The following is a 15,927-nucleotide window of genomic DNA, read 5'->3' as shown; positions in this document are numbered from 1 at the left end:
TATTGTACATTACTTTACAAATATTATACTATTATTTTTTATCGGACAAAATTGTTCTTACATCATTGTCAGGCCTACGCGACCTAACTACAAAATTGTTGATCATAAATACAATTACACATGGACTCTAAAACAGTGGGATCATTTTCTAACGAATGACAATGCTGACATCCCGCTGGCTCTAATTGAACAAGTTTAGACATCCGAATTTTATCAATGCATGAAAACTTCTAAAGAAATTTGTAAGTTAATTTTTACTATATTATTATAACAGTATCTATTGTAACTATATATTTTGAATTATTTATTATATCCTATATTGACAGGAATTGTAACAATTGTCATTGACACACTCTCAAAACAATTTGTCTCAACAACGAATGTAAATTAAAAAAAAAAATCAATGATTGAGTTATTGTTGATGAAAAATATGTACGCCACTTTATTACTCTTATTAAACTAAATAAAGTATTAGCTACAACAAAAAATAATATATATGCATTTAATTAATTTAGAATTAGATGTCTATAATGCCTTTATTTTTTTTAAAAAAAAAAAATATTCATTATTAAAATTTTAAAAATAGATATAATTTCATTAGTTATATTATCTTTATTTTATACAATTCAAAGATTCATTACCTTCAAATTTATTAATTTATTATATTCACTGCATTGTCCATTGTCTTCTTTTTACATTATCTTTTAATTAAATATCAAAGTTATAATACAAAACGCATTATATATATATATATATATATATATATATATATATATATATATATATATATATATATTTATTTATTTATTTATTTATTTATTTATTTATTTATTTATTTACCAAGTATTTTATACAAATATAATAAATATTAATATTTTGTTCAATACGATAACCTACGACACACATCTCACAATGCATGAAACATGTAGGGGAAAACTACTACTACCAAATATCGATTAGAAAATTCAATAAATATTATATTGCATTTATATACTGTGAATTACCGATTTAAATAAAGAAATTCAATATTTATTTACATATGCATGAACATCTCCGATATAATATTGCGTTGATATACTTTGAAATACTTATTTAAAAATAATCATTGGGCATTATCCTATTCGCGCAAAGCGCGTAAAAAAACTAGTAATTTAATAAGAGTAAAATATGGTATTAATTATGCCAACTTTGATTGGGATGTGGTTCGAACCTAAGACCTTTCTTATTGAAATCAATGAGTAAGTTAACGGTAACAAAAATTAACGGAAAATATAATATTTAACGAAAAAGTTAACGAATAATCATATTCATTAAGGATAAATTAGGAAATCTTAAGGAAAAATTAAAATTTGATCAATCTGAGCCATTCATTTGATTAAAAAATTTGACCGCCATTTTTTCTACACATTATAGGCCTAACTCTCTTGGACTCTTATTAGTATAACTAGTTTTATACGCGCATTGCGCGATGGGGATAATGCCCAATGTTTTTTTTTTTTTTTTTAAATAAGTACTTTAAAGTATATCAAATCAAGATTATATTGGAATTGTTCATACATAGATAATTGAATGTCGAATTTGCATATTTAAATAGATAATTCTAAGTTTACAAATGCAAGATAATATAGTCAAGATTGATTATAATTGTCAATAAAATAATTGTATAGGTATGGTTGAAACCAAATACAGGACATAAAGGAAAGCAAATAAAAATTATGGTATAAAATATTAAATATCTACTAATATTGAAGAGCTAACTACTGATTGTCAAACAATGACATTGCGAGGTAGTTTCCCACTTCAATTTGTTGTGTGATTTGAATACTCTTTTTGTCAATAAATCCCCCAAGTAGTTAATATGATTGGCTTAATTTTTTTTAATATTTTTATATTTTTTAAAAACAATTATTATTATTATTATTATTATTATTATTATTATTATTATTATTATTATTATTATTATTATTATTATTATTATTATTATTATTATTATTATTATTATTATTATTATTATTATGTATACTCTTAGGTCATTTTACATGTTAATCTAAACAGCTAATTTTTTCAAATATCTTTTTATCACCATTGATATAATTCGTTGGTCAAATCCGCTAACGCTAACTGCTGATTGTCAAACAAAGACATTGTGAGGTAGTTCTCACTTCAATTTGTTGTGTGATTTGAATACTCTCTTTGTCAACAAATCCTTCAAGTAGTTAATATGATTGACTGTATTAATTTTTTTTTATTTTTTTCATGGTATTAATAAAATACTTGATAAATAAATATATAGCATTATTTTGTATATAACTTTGATATTTAATTAAAAAATAGTGCACAAGAAAAGATAATAGACAATGTAGTGAATATAATCAATTGATGAATTTAAATATAATGAATTTGTAAATTGGAGAAATATAAAGACAATATAACTAATGAAATTATTTCTCTTAATTAATTTATTGATAATGAATAAATTAGGGCATAGTTAAGGGAGGGCAAATAAAAATTAGGGCATAAAATATTAAATATATACTAATGTATATACTAATATTGAAGAGCTAACTGCTGATTGCCAAACAAGGACATTGCGAGGTAGTTTCCCACTTTAATTTATTGTGTGATTCGAATACTCTTTTTGTCAATAAATCTCCAAGTAGTTAATATGATTGGCTTAATTATATATATTTTTATTTTTTTATTTTTTAAAAACTATTATTATTATTATTATTATTATTATTATTATTATTATTATTATTATTATTATTATTATTATTATTATTATTATTATTATTATTATTATTATTATTATTATTATTATTAAATATATGTATACCGTACCCTTAGGTCATTTTACATGTTAATCTAAACAGCTAATTTTTTCAAATATCTTTTTACCAATCGTTGATGGTCAAATCCGCTAACGTTAAGCGCTAACTGTTGATTGTCAAACAAAGATATTGCGAGATAGTTCTCACTTTAATTTGTTGTGTGATTTGAATACTCTATTTGTCAACAAATCCTTCAAGTAGTTAATATTATTGACTTTATTAATTATATATATTTTTAAATTTTTTCATGATAAATAAAATACTTGTAAATAAATATATAGCATTATTTTGTATTATAACTTTGATATTTAATTAAAAAAATAGTGCACAAAAAAAAAGACAATAGACAATGTAGTGAATATAATTAATCAATTGATGAATTTGAATGTAAAGAATTTTTACATTGGAGAAAAAATAAAGACAATATAACTAATAAAATTATTTTTCTTAATTAATTTATTGATAATGAATAATTTTTTTTAATAAAGATATTGCAGGGACAATGTAGCAAATATAATCAGTTGATGAATTTGAATATAAATAATTTTTATATTGGAGAAAAATAAAGACAATATAACTAATGAAATTATTTCTCTTATTTAATTTATTGATAATGAATAATTTTTTTTTTTGAATAAAAACATTGTAGACACATAATTCTAAATTAACGAAATGCATATGTATTATTTTTTGTTGTAGCTACTAAATTATTCTTTTAATTTAATAAGAGTAAAATAGAGTATTAATTATGCCAACTTTGATTGTGATGGGGTTCAAACTTAAGACATTTCTTATTGAAATCAATAGGTAAGTTAACGGTGAACTAACAGAAATTAACGGAAAAGATAATATTTAACGGATAATCATATTCATTAAGGATAAATTAGTAAATCTTAAAGAAAAATTAAAATCTAATAAATCTGAGACATTCATTTGATTAAAAAATTTGACCGTCATTTTTTCTACCCATTATAGGCCTAACTCTCTTGGCTCTTATTAGTATACTAGTTTTTTACGCGCATTGCGCGATTGAGATAATGCCCAATGTTTTTTTTTTTTTAAATAAGTACTATAAAGTATATCAACGTAACTACTTTAGGTCATTTTACATGTTAATCTAAACAGTTAATTTTTGAAATATCTTTTTATCAACCGTTGATATAATTCGCTGGTCAAATCTGCTGATATAATCCGTTAACGCTAACCGCTAATTTCTAATTGTCAAACAAGGACATTGCGAGATAGTTCTCACTTCAATTTGTTGTGTGATTTTAATACTCTCTTTGTCAACAAATCCCTCTAAGTAGTTAATATGATTGGTTTTATTAATTATATATTTTTTATTTTTTTAATATATTTAAGTACTATAAAATATATCAATGCAATATTATATTAGAATTGTTCACGCATAGATAATTAAATATTGAATTTGCGTATTTAAATAGGTAATTCTAAGTTTACAAATGCAAGATAATATAGTCAAGATTAATTATAATTGGGAGAAGATTAATTATAATTGTCAATAAAATAGTTGTATGCGTATGGTTGAAACCAAATACGGGAAATAAGGGAGAACAAATAAAAATTAGGGCATAAAATATTAAATATATACTAATATTGAAGGGCTAACTGCTGATTGCTAAACAAGGACATTGCGAGATAGTTTCCCACCTCAATTTGTTGTGTGATTTGAATACTCTTTTTGTCAATAAATCCCCCAAGTAGTTAATATGATTGGCTTAATTATACTTTTTTTTAAATTTTGTTATAACAATTATTATTATTATTATTATTATTATTATTATTATTATTATTATTATTATTATTATTATTATTATTATTATTATTATTATTATTATTATTATTATTATTATTATTATTATTATGTATACCCTTAGGTCATTTTACATGTTAATCTAAACGGTTAATTTTTTCAAATATCTTTTTACCAACAGTTAATATAATTTGCTGGTCAAATTCGCTAACGTTATCCGCTAACTGCTGATTATCAAACAAGGACATTGCGATGTAGTTCTCACTTCAATTTGTTGTGTGATTTGAATACTCTCTTTGTCAACAAATCTCTCAAGTAGTTAATATGACTGCTTTATTAATTATGTTTTTTAAAATTTTAAATTTTTTCATGATATTAATAAAATATTTGGTAAATAAATATATAGCATTATTTGGTATTATAACTTTGATATTTAATTAAAAAATAGTGCACAAAAAAGATAATAGACAATGTAGTGAATATAATTAATTGATTAATTTTAATGTAAAGAATTTTTACATTGAAAAAAAATAAAGACAATATAACTAATGAAATTATTTCTCTTATTTAATTTATTTTGATAATGAATAATTTTTTTGAATAAAGACATAGTACACACATAATTCTAAATTAAAGAAATGCATATGTATTATTTTTTATTGTAGCTACTAAATTATTAATTATTAATTTAATAAAAGTAAAATAGAGTACTAATTATGACAACTTTAATTTGATTGGGATAGGGTTCGAACCTGAGACATTTCTTATTAAAATCAATGAGTAAGTTAACGGTGAACTAACAGAAACTAACGAAAAAGATAATATTTAACGGAAAAGTTAACGGATAATCATATTCATTAAGGATAAATTAGGAAATCTCAAGGAAAAATTAAAATCTGATCAATCTGAACCATTCATTTGATTAAAAAACTTGATCGCTATTTTTTCTACCAATTATAGGCCTAACTCTCTTGGACTCTTATTAGTATATATATAGTAGATAGTAGAAGTATATATATATATATATATATATATATATATATATATATATATATATATATATTATATCTAATATATTAGTTTAATCATGTATTTTAATTCTCGTATCAGAAATTAATTTAATCGTGCAAATGTGCAATACATGTCTTATAATTAGATTTTGAAAAAAGTGTCAAATAGACAATTGAACTTGTATAATTTGTGCAATTGAACCATCAAACAAAAAAGTGTACAATTTTAACATTAAACCTGCAAAAAATATGCAATTATCATTTTTTAACATGTTGCTCCATGTTAAACAAGTTAAATAATATTATATTATATTTGTTATATAATTAAAGAAAAATTATTTTATTTTTCATATGGCATGTTAAATCAAAAGTTATCCAACAACTTGTTACTTACCTACAAATAATGGTAATCGCACACATTTTTAATATTAAGCTATTAGTCAACACCGCCTCTAGTAAGGTTCAATCTCATGACTTCCTATATGAGAGAGTCACTACATGTAATGTGAATAAAAAGTGCTTGGCTAATATTTAATAATTTAATTGTACATTTATTTTTATTTGATGATCTAATTACATATATATATATATACTATACAAATTCGATGATCTATTTGATGATTTTTTCTTAGATTTGTAATAAATCTCAAACTCCAGAGTCTAGAAGCCTTAATTCCATTTTATTTTTGGAAAAAAAGCCCTAATTCCATAAAACTTCTAAATCTAAAACTCCACAGTCCAGAAGCCCTAATTCCACAAAACTTCACGCCTTCACGGACAGTCGGACACACATCTCTCGCGCCGACACACCATCATTCGTCACCCTATCCTCTTCGGCCTCCGGCAGTCCTGCACTACTCCGGCGAATAGTAGCTCGGTGAACGGTAGCTAGGCAACTGGTAGCTGTGTGCGTAGACTTTGAACGGCGGTTCTGTCGCTCTCGTTCTTGTAGCTCTGCAAATATTTAAATCCCTTAATTAACAGGTGAATATGGTTCTGTAAGTTTATATTTAATGTTTTACAATTACAGTGGGTCTTTACAATAGGAGCTTCCTACAATAGGCAGTTCAATTTGATGGAGAGTTGTGTGCTAGGGTTTTGGACCTTCTTGAGGGCAATGAGTGTACAAGAGTATTTGGTTTAGTTATGAAGTCTCATTTTTTAAAGTAACTTTGGTTTATGAATTCTGTGAAAGTACTCTGGATGCATTCTGAAAGAATGAGACAGTCAATCGGCTTCCCACTTTCTCCAGTTTTCATAGCTGAAAGCTGAACAAGATAGGTTTTTGAAGATGTGCTCAGCTTGTGTATATTCATACATGTAGTTTTTGTTGAGCTTCTAGAAGGTAGAGCAGAAGAGGAATGATAAAAAGAACTTGGGGAAAACCTCTCTTGTGAGCATGTGTCTAAGGTAGAATGAAAGACTGTTTTCTTGCTATTTTACAGGTGGGTATTACATAAGGAAATAAGACAAATTATCATCAGACTGTTTATCAATGAAGCTTGGAGTTGATGTCATCAAGTCTATAAAAAGCACCTTGTCAACATGCACAGTTCTAGCAGTCAATGAAATGGGCTTGAGGGTGCCTTTTAAGTTGTAAAATAATCAATTGAGTGAACCAGAAGAGATTTAATGTCAAATGCATTTCAAACTATCACAGGAGAATTCTGTGCTCTTAACCCCTGCTATTTTCTTGCTGTTTGATTAAGTATGACTACCTGTGTCTGTATTTGTTTTTATACTTGTCTAGATTGGCTATATGGTTTTCTGAATTATGTGTATGGTTGGATGCTAAATGTTCAAAGATAAAATATTAAGATGAGCAACAGTTGAATTTTTGTTTTTATTTATAGTGCTCTTATAAGGCATTTTGAGAAGATCTTTTTCCTGTATTTCAGCAGAGTTTATGGCTGAAATTGATAAAAGCATTGATGAACATGAAAATGATGGACCATTAGAGATGGCACCAGAGCCAGAGCTAGAGCAAGAGCAAGAGCAAGAGGGGGAGATGGAGCCTGAGCTGGAGCAGGATGACTCTCATCCTGAGCAAAAGCCAGAAATAGAAAATGCTTTGACTACCGAAGGGGGTGAGAGGTGGCCTGGGTGGCCTGGAGAAAGTGTATTCCGGATGCTGGTTCCTGCGCAAAAGGTTGGTAGTATTATTGGACGGAAGGGAGAGTACATTAAAAAGATGTGTGAAGAGGCAAAAGCTCGAATTAAGATTCTTGATGGTCCTCCAGGAACAGCGGAGAGAGCTGTAAGTGCAACTTTCTGTTATATGTGTTTATTGTTTTCAGTTTTCCATAGAAAATGGTTACAACCACATGTAATCTCATTCTGCTTAAGCTTCATCACTTGTTTGCACCCTAATATTATTTAAAAATGCTAACTTACCAATCTCCAAGTTAAATATAAGGTAGTGACTGTGAGGAGTGTGTTATAAGTTCACATTTAGTTGTCTTTGACTGCAAATTAAATAACTATCCTTTATTCATGTTCTTTAGGACTGAATGGGAATTGCACAACTTTTAGTGAATGGGGATTCAAGCAAATAATTATCATAGAAGTTGTATGAGCTAGGGCTATAGATTGAAATGGGGAGAATTGGAGTGCCTAGACAAAATCACAAAAATAGGCAGATTTGACCCTATAAAGTCTGTAATCTGCATTTTCCTTCTCCGTCATTCTTGTTCAGTTAATATTTCTCAAACCTTCAACTTTAGTTGCTGCTGGAATTTTTCTGATTGTTCATATTCTTGTTCGAATATTTCCCTAGCAAGTTTAACAAGTAATTGAACTTATATTCAGAGCTGAGTATCCATAGTTATGAGGATTCCAAAGTACATCATGTTCTGACTTCTGAAACCCAGAAAATTGGTCTTAAACCTAGGAAATGTGTTGACATAAAATAATTCTCCAAATATATACAGGAAATTGGTTTTGAAATTATGTCAAATGCACTTGGGAAATGCTTTTCTAACATACTTGATTCAAACACATTTCCCAAGCTAATTTTGCCTTTTTTTTTTTCTGAGATTCAAAATTTACCTATTTTTGTCTGGCCTACTTCAATTCTGTCCGTTTTAGTCAAAAGCCCGTATGAGTCAGCAGTGCAGAATTACTATATCACTTTCAGGGGCCAAGTGCAATGTATTTTATTAACAAAATAGTTCTAGGGACCGCTGCATCATTTACAACAGTGTATACAGTAAGCTAGGAGTATATCTTGAATTACACACCGATAACACTAGAATGTTTTCACTTTCTGGTAGGGTGTAGATTTATAGAAATTGAATTTTTCCTGTGTTTCTTTCTTTTCATCATTCTTTTGCGGAGAATTACATTGCTACCTTCTACTTCGAAACAGAATGGGTGACATTTTTATTCTATGAAGGATTGGGATGGTTTATGATTTATTTCATTCTTTTGAAGGTTATGGTATCTGCCAAGGAGGAGCCTGATTCTTCTCTGCCACCTGCTATAGATGGTCTTCTAAGGGTTCATAAACGTGTTGTGGATGGGTTGGACAGTGATCCTTCTCATTCACCACCTACTGTAAGTGGAAAGGTTTCAACAAAGCTGCTTGTGCCAGCTGCACAGGCAGGGAGTTTAATTGGGAAACAAGGAACAACTGTCAAATCCATCCAGGAAGCTTCTAATTGTATTGTTAGAGTTCTTGGAGCAGGTTCTTCCTCTTTCCTTTTAAACATTAAGAGAAGGATTTCAATAATTTGGATTTTGTCTGTATTTTAGGATCAGGGTAGGTAATGGATTTTTAAACCTTGAAAATGAACCATTTTTGTGTACCATACATCTTCAGGAGGACCTTGCTTAATGTTGGAGCCTTGCACATTTAATCTGATTTTATCTTCTTCCATGGGTTGCGTTATGGAAATTGCTAGGTTTCACCATTGTGTTTTTGTTGCATGGGAGTAAATGGTGTATTCGTGTAATATTGAAACCTAAAGTTATGTTTTATTTGTAGGAAAATTTTCTTGTTCAATACTATGGCTCCAGATCTCGTAATGACCCTCCTGGCTCCAGGGGTTGTCTTAGGTTTTTTTTGGTACTAGGTATGTATTGTATGATCAATCACCTATAGGCTTTAACATGCAAATGAAAACCTAATAGCTTAAGAGCTTTTTAGTGTTAAGGCCCCGTTTGGTTCGCAGAAAATATTTGAGGGGAAATGGAATTTCAATTCTATGGAAAAGAAATTACCGGGAAGATTAATTACATTGTTTGGTTGGTGGAAAATAAATTACTGGGAATATCGATTCCATTGTTTGGTTGAGTTTGGAATTGTAAGGAATAATGAGTATAAAGATAATTACACCCTTACATAATAATAACAACAATAATAATAATGGTAATTAAGAAAAGTTGGTGAGGGCATAATTGTCCTACTTGTTTTCCATGGAAAACAAAATACCAAGGGGGGACCATGGAAAATGTTCTCCTCATTTTTGAGGAAAATGTCTTCCAATGGAAAATGTTTCCATGAACCAAACAAAGGAAAATCTAGTTTTCCTCAAATTCAAGGAAAAGATTTTCCATGAACCAAACATGCCCTTAGAGTCATGTCATTTTGTCACTCCCGCCTCCTTTAAAGAACCTAGAAAATAGGTAGATGATTACTAATTGGATTAAATATGAATACAAAATAAGGGTAAAAGATAATGATGAAATAACTGTTACAATGGTGTAGTTATAGATAATCAATAAAGATTAAAGACAAATCACAATGTTGATTAAATATGAGTACAAAATAAAGGTAATAGGATGAGGATGAAATAACTGTTACAATAGTGTAGTTATAGATAATCAATAAAGATAAATCATATGATGAGTATATTTATAATTTATAGATTTCAATTGACTTGCCTCTTCTCCAGCATCTTACCAAAAGCTTCTCCATTCTGAGTCATAGGGGATTAAGAAGTTAGCACATTTATGGTGTGTTTGAATGGGTATGAAAGTGATTGTTGTTGTTTGGTTGATAGGTTTTTAGAACACTACTATGGGTATCGAATACCCCATCAATTGAAAAACCCATACCCAAATTAAATAAGGGTTTCATTCCCTTATTCATTCTCAAGCACTACTATTAGTAACCATTCCCATTCCACCCAACTACCAAACATGTTAAATACTTTCACCAAAACCCATTACCATTACCAAGTATTTGATACCCATTCCGATTCCGATTCCTATGTGCGAACCAAACACACCCTTAGTAATTCTTTGAATTGGCTCTACAACAGTCTGTGTATTGATAAGTAGCTCTATGCCAAAATGTAAATAATTTAATTGCATTCTTTTTTTGAAGTTCTACCGTTTTGTAGGATTACAAAGAATGAGAACTTAAAAGAGTTACCATACTTAGGAATATTATGATTATACACCTCTTCTTTTTTGTTTTCTTTTACTTGTCTAATATGGGCTGTATCTTTCACTGATGCAAGTAACTTGTCTGATTTCTGATGAGATAAGTAAAAAATTGCAGAGGATCTTCCGGTGTTTGCCTTGCCAGATGATAGGATTGTTGAAGTTGTTGGGGAGCCTACTGGTGTACACATGGCAATTGAGTTAATTGGCTCTAACCTCAGGAAGTTTTTAGTTGATCGTAGCATAATTCCAATCTTTGAAATGCAGGTAAGCGCACTTTATCATTGCAACACATTCTAGGGTCTGGATTTTGATTAGTTGAAAGATATCATGTTGTTGCTTTTTAGATGCAAGCACCGAATCCTCCTGTCGAACATGTACCTCCCCAGTCATGGGGTCCTCCGCCTCAAGCTTATCATCCAAATGCTGTTGGAGGTCCTGGATATGGTTCTAGTCCTCATTTTATGCCACCTCCCAGGCAACGTGATAATTATTATCCTCCACCTGATATGCCACCTCCAGTGGAAAGACCTCCTCATCAGGGTATATCTGCCTATGGAAGAGAAGCTCCAATGACAGTTCATGCACCGTCCAACAACCAGTCAGGATCAACCGTAATTACTCAGGTGACTTCTCTTACTATATAAGCAGTGTGTACCAGTGTTAGGGGAGAGAATCAAATCATTTTGTTTAGGATAGAATTAAGAGCCTGGCAGGATAATATATCTTCTACTGGATAATAAGGTATAGCTTTTGCTTTAATAAGTTCATTTTGACACCTTGAAGCAGTATGTCAGTTTGGTATCTTGTCTTGTTTTCTCCTCTAACCCAATCCTTCCAGATTCCATTGACTAAAATGGTTGCATTGATGAATAGGGGCATAGGTGTTAGATTCTGATTTGGCAAGCCTGTTACTTTGGTTTTACAAAATGACTGCCTGTTTTTTTTTTTTTTTTTTTTTTTTTTAAATAATAATTTTGATTGAAACCTATTATTTGCTACTGGAGACCACTGATGATGGAGAGTATAGTTGCAGCATGTTGGAAAAATTGTTGAGTAATTGCTGGTGGAAGAGGAAGAGTTGGGCTGTAAGTATGTGATAAGATGGAGTCACATGTAGATATAGATGGAATCAACTAGGATTTGAATTACACTCAGTGTTATCAAGGCGTCGCCTAGGCGTCCGGTTGGTCAAGACCGAACGCCTAATGTGCTTGCCTCGCCTAAGTGCAGAATACAACCCAAAACTCCACAAAACATACACGGGCAGAACCTACGCACTAAGGTGAGTTGACCGGTGTAGTTTCCAGCCGGAGAAGTCGCCGGAATCTGCCTCACGCGCCGGCGCGTGGCGGCTCTGATGGCGGCGCAGTTCAAGCTCTGGCGTCGTCCTCCTGTTCCGAGCAAAGCCCACCACCTCACTCTGGCATGTTATCAATAAATACTAGACTTCTCACCACCCTAGGAAAAACTATTCATCTTCTCAAGACAACTTAAGTAAATAGGGTTGTGAAAAGGCTGCCCAAGACAAGATATTTTCAATATACAATAAATTCTAGACTTCTCACTATTCTAGGAAAAAACTATTCATCTACTTGAAGTAAATAGGCCAGCAAAAAGGCTGCCCAAGACAAGATATTTTCAATATATATATACTTTTTATTTATTTAATACTCATCGCCTAGGCGGTCGCCTAGTCGACTAGTCGACTAGGCAGGCAGTGGCATCTCGCCTAGAAAGTCTGCCTTAATAACCTTGATTACACTGTCTTTAAAAGCCAAAGTTTGGTGAAAGTATCCAAACTAATCTGTCTGTTCTATGTTTACACTACAGTTAAAAGTATTTAAGAAGGCTAGTTAAATCGGGATGGTTACAATTACTTTCTTAACTGTCATATGGTTTTTTGCATTCATCTATGTAAATTCTTAAAATATGTCCTTGGGTCCTTGCTAAAATTGTCTTCTAAATATTGATGTTGGTGGGAAAAAAAAGAAATAAGCCATAGTAATAATACAGAGCAGAAGTAAATATGCAAACAATAAACTTTATATAGAGATAAGTAAATAAATTTTTAAAAATATACAACATTACTCCATGCATTGCGCAGGAACTCATCTCGATGTAATAGTACAATAGTAATATAACAAACTCATTCCACCACTTATTCCCACACAAACTTATTTGTATCTAATTATGCTTCTCGCTCTTTGCTTTATCTTGCAACCATTAGTGTCCTTAGACTTTAAATCATTGTTGTGTTTGGGGTGATCAGAAAACAAGGATTAATTTCTTTGGTATGATCAGAAGTGTGAAGTGGCTAACTAGTCTTATTCTGTTGTTTTTACATTTAATAACTCTTGTATTTGCATCTCCATCCATTGCAATAGAGTTATCATTATTCTAATAATAAAGTACAAATTCACATGCTTATTTGCTGCACTTTCAATAGGGATAGTTGTGGGTGGATTATGTGGTATGTGTACCATAACCCGCATAATGTGGGTCTTGCAGGGCATGGTATTTGTTGGTTGTGATGTAAGGTGTACATTTTTTGCGCATATTGAACTATTGAAGGAAAATGCGGGGTGCACAAAAATAAACTAACATTAAAATATAAATTACTTATGAGTGTTTTTTGTTTTTTTTTTTTTGTTTTTTGTTTTTTGTTTTTGCCTAGACACAACTGCCAGTAACCAGGCACCATAAATGCAGGGTGGGGTGGGAAATTGCCCCCTCTGTTCACATTATACATTTATACCTCTTTATTCTGGTAGGTGGGTGTTGTGGAATACGAGTATATAGTGTATTTAGTGTGTATAAACTGATGAACTACAACCTGTACAAGAACCCTATATATACATTCTAACAGCAGGACTAAACCACTCATTTGAATTCCAAAATGAGTAGCTGAGAGCTTATTCCTAACAACCTTCTAACAGGTGTCATCTCGAGTTGGTCTCGAGAAGGGGGGTATTCTTGGTGATTTTTATCATAGTTGATAAAAATTGCTTTTAATCTTCAACCTTGGACATTCGGTTGGCTAGTTTAGCATGACATTTTAGCTTTCTTGCCTAAGAATGCAGTGTCCTTCACTTACCAAACTACTAAAATAAAATGGAAAATATATTCCCTCACTTCATTTTGGTCTGGTGTTGTATATATGAGAAACTACTAAAAGAAACAACTGTTAATGCAATGCAGATGGTATATTCCTTGGGCTTTTTTGACCTGGAATTGTATACTTGATAAACTGCTAAAAGAAACAGGATAAAAGTATAATTTTGATAATTTGATGTCGAAACTTTTCAGATCACACAGCAAATGCAAATCCCACTGTCTTATGCTGATGCCGTTATTGGGACAAATGGTTCAAGTATAAGTTACATTCGGAGGGTCAGTGGTGCTACTGTTACCATACAGGAAGCAAGGGGAGTTCCTGGGGAGATGACAGTTGAGATAAGTGGGACTGCTTCTCAAGTTCAGACTGCACAGCAGTTGATACAAGTATCTTTCTTGTCCTCGCCTTTGAATTATTTTTCTTTTTTAATCGCTGGATTCCTTTTTCAGTAGTATTTGTGAATCTGATATATTATTTATTTTTCTTATTATAGTTTTCTCTAGTTCTATAGTCTATATTTCACAAACATTAGATGTAGTGTATAACTAGATAAACAGACAGCATTCCATGAAAATGTGGAATGAATCCCATCTTCTGTGGTTACTGTAAACTTTAGATGTAGAAGCATACAACTCAGGAATACTTTTCTTCCCTAAAATACAATTTTCATCTCCCTATATAATTTCTTTTCCCATCAGAGAAAAATAATAAACCTGGAGTTAAATCATCCGTGAAATGTGGCCCGATTAATCATTCCAGAGTCCAATTGACCGATTGTTCCTGATAGCTGATGCCTGCTCTCTTGAGATGAGGTGGGAGTGACCCCAATGTGGTGGTGCCTTGGAAATCATGTTATGAGATATTCTAGCATCTTAAACACCAATTAGTGTCCACGGCATACATTATCCCATACTTAATAGCCATACTTTTTCAGTCATGCTCATCTGATGAGTGACTACTTAGATTAACCTCGTTTTTCTGCAACAAGTTCTGTTTTAAACTTTTGGTATCTTTCTTGATTATTTTTTGCGTCGCAGAATTTTATGGCGGATGCTGCGGCTGCTCCACAGAATCAAACAGCTCCACTTGCTGATCAAGGCTACAGTGCTTATGCACCCCCGGGATCGATGTACTCGTCAGCCCCACAAAACACAGGTATTCCTGGGCAAACTGGGGGCTACAGTTCAGTGTATGGTTCCAACTATGGCTATTAATCAGCATCATGAGAAACTTGAAATTATTGATATCAGCTTTTTCCATTCTTTCCAACCTGTTATCTTTTTTATTTATTTCTTTTTTATTTGGGGGTATAAAAAACCAAATAATCCCTAAGAAATTTGGCTGATATCTGTTATTGTACTAGTAATTAGGCCTAGAAACAAATATCAAATTGTACAATAGGTGTATTGTACCGTTTAGCTCTTGGCAACATTGAACCTAACCTTACCTTGTCTGTCTTGCTTGTCAATTGGATATGCTATTAGTATTAGCCTTCCCTCAAATGTTCGATTCTCGATGTGTACTGCATGATGAATATTTCCTTAAATTGTAATGATTAGTAGGCTATCGGCGTCCATGTAAATTTCTCGCAAGACTAGTCTCATGGTTTAACAAAAATCATAACTTGATAGCAACGTCAATGGCTAAAGTGAAGTAAATTACAGTCAGAAGTTATTTGCGTTCAAATTTGATGGAAGAAGCAGTATTTATTGGACTATGAAATTGTAGCTAAGGAGATCACATCCTGTATGACAACATAAGTGCCATAGTCATAACTCAAAATCATGTCTTGCACTCAAGGATGAT

At 31.0% G+C, this 15,927-nt stretch overlaps 1 protein-coding gene across 2 annotated transcripts; it reads left to right on the top strand.

Moving 5' to 3' along the window:
* The first annotated feature begins 6,323 nt into the window (after nucleotides 1-6,323).
* On the top strand, nucleotides 6,324-15,687 carry LOC109191044 (flowering locus K homology domain-like). Of its 2 annotated transcripts, none has more exons than XM_019341625.1 (7): nucleotides 6,324-6,599; nucleotides 7,517-7,872; nucleotides 9,048-9,300; nucleotides 11,122-11,270; nucleotides 11,351-11,629; nucleotides 14,313-14,507; nucleotides 15,159-15,687. In XM_019341625.1, the coding sequence occupies exons 2-7, from the start codon at nucleotides 7,522-7,524 to the stop codon at nucleotides 15,333-15,335; spliced, it is 1,404 nt and encodes a 467-aa protein (XP_019197170.1). In that variant the 5' UTR covers nucleotides 6,324-6,599; nucleotides 7,517-7,521; the 3' UTR covers nucleotides 15,336-15,687. The 2 variants fall into 2 exon arrangements, with proteins under 2 accessions (XP_019197170.1, XP_019197169.1); XM_019341624.1 differs by having other exon boundaries at nucleotides 7,514-7,872.
* Nucleotides 15,688-15,927: the final 240 nt, after the last annotated feature.

Source organism: Ipomoea nil, unplaced genomic scaffold (genome assembly GCF_001879475.1).
Source record: "Ipomoea nil cultivar Tokyo-kokei standard unplaced genomic scaffold, Asagao_1.1 scaffold1612, whole genome shotgun sequence".
NCBI lineage: Eukaryota > Viridiplantae > Streptophyta > Magnoliopsida > Solanales > Convolvulaceae > Ipomoea > Ipomoea nil.
This window is presented reverse-complemented; position numbering and strand designations above follow the sequence as displayed.

Excerpts from the sequence above, each read along its gene's own strand:
- LOC109191044 (XM_019341625.1), top strand. The coding sequence starts at position 7,522 with ATGGCTGAAATTGATAAAAGCATTGATGAACATGAAAATGATGGACCA. Across the intron at positions 9,301-11,121 it reads TGTTAGAGTTCTTGGAGCAG|AGGATCTTCCGGTGTTTGCC; the intron begins GTTCTTCCTCTT and ends AAAAAATTGCAG. Across the intron at positions 11,271-11,350 it reads TTCCAATCTTTGAAATGCAG|ATGCAAGCACCGAATCCTCC; the intron begins GTAAGCGCACTT and ends GTTGCTTTTTAG.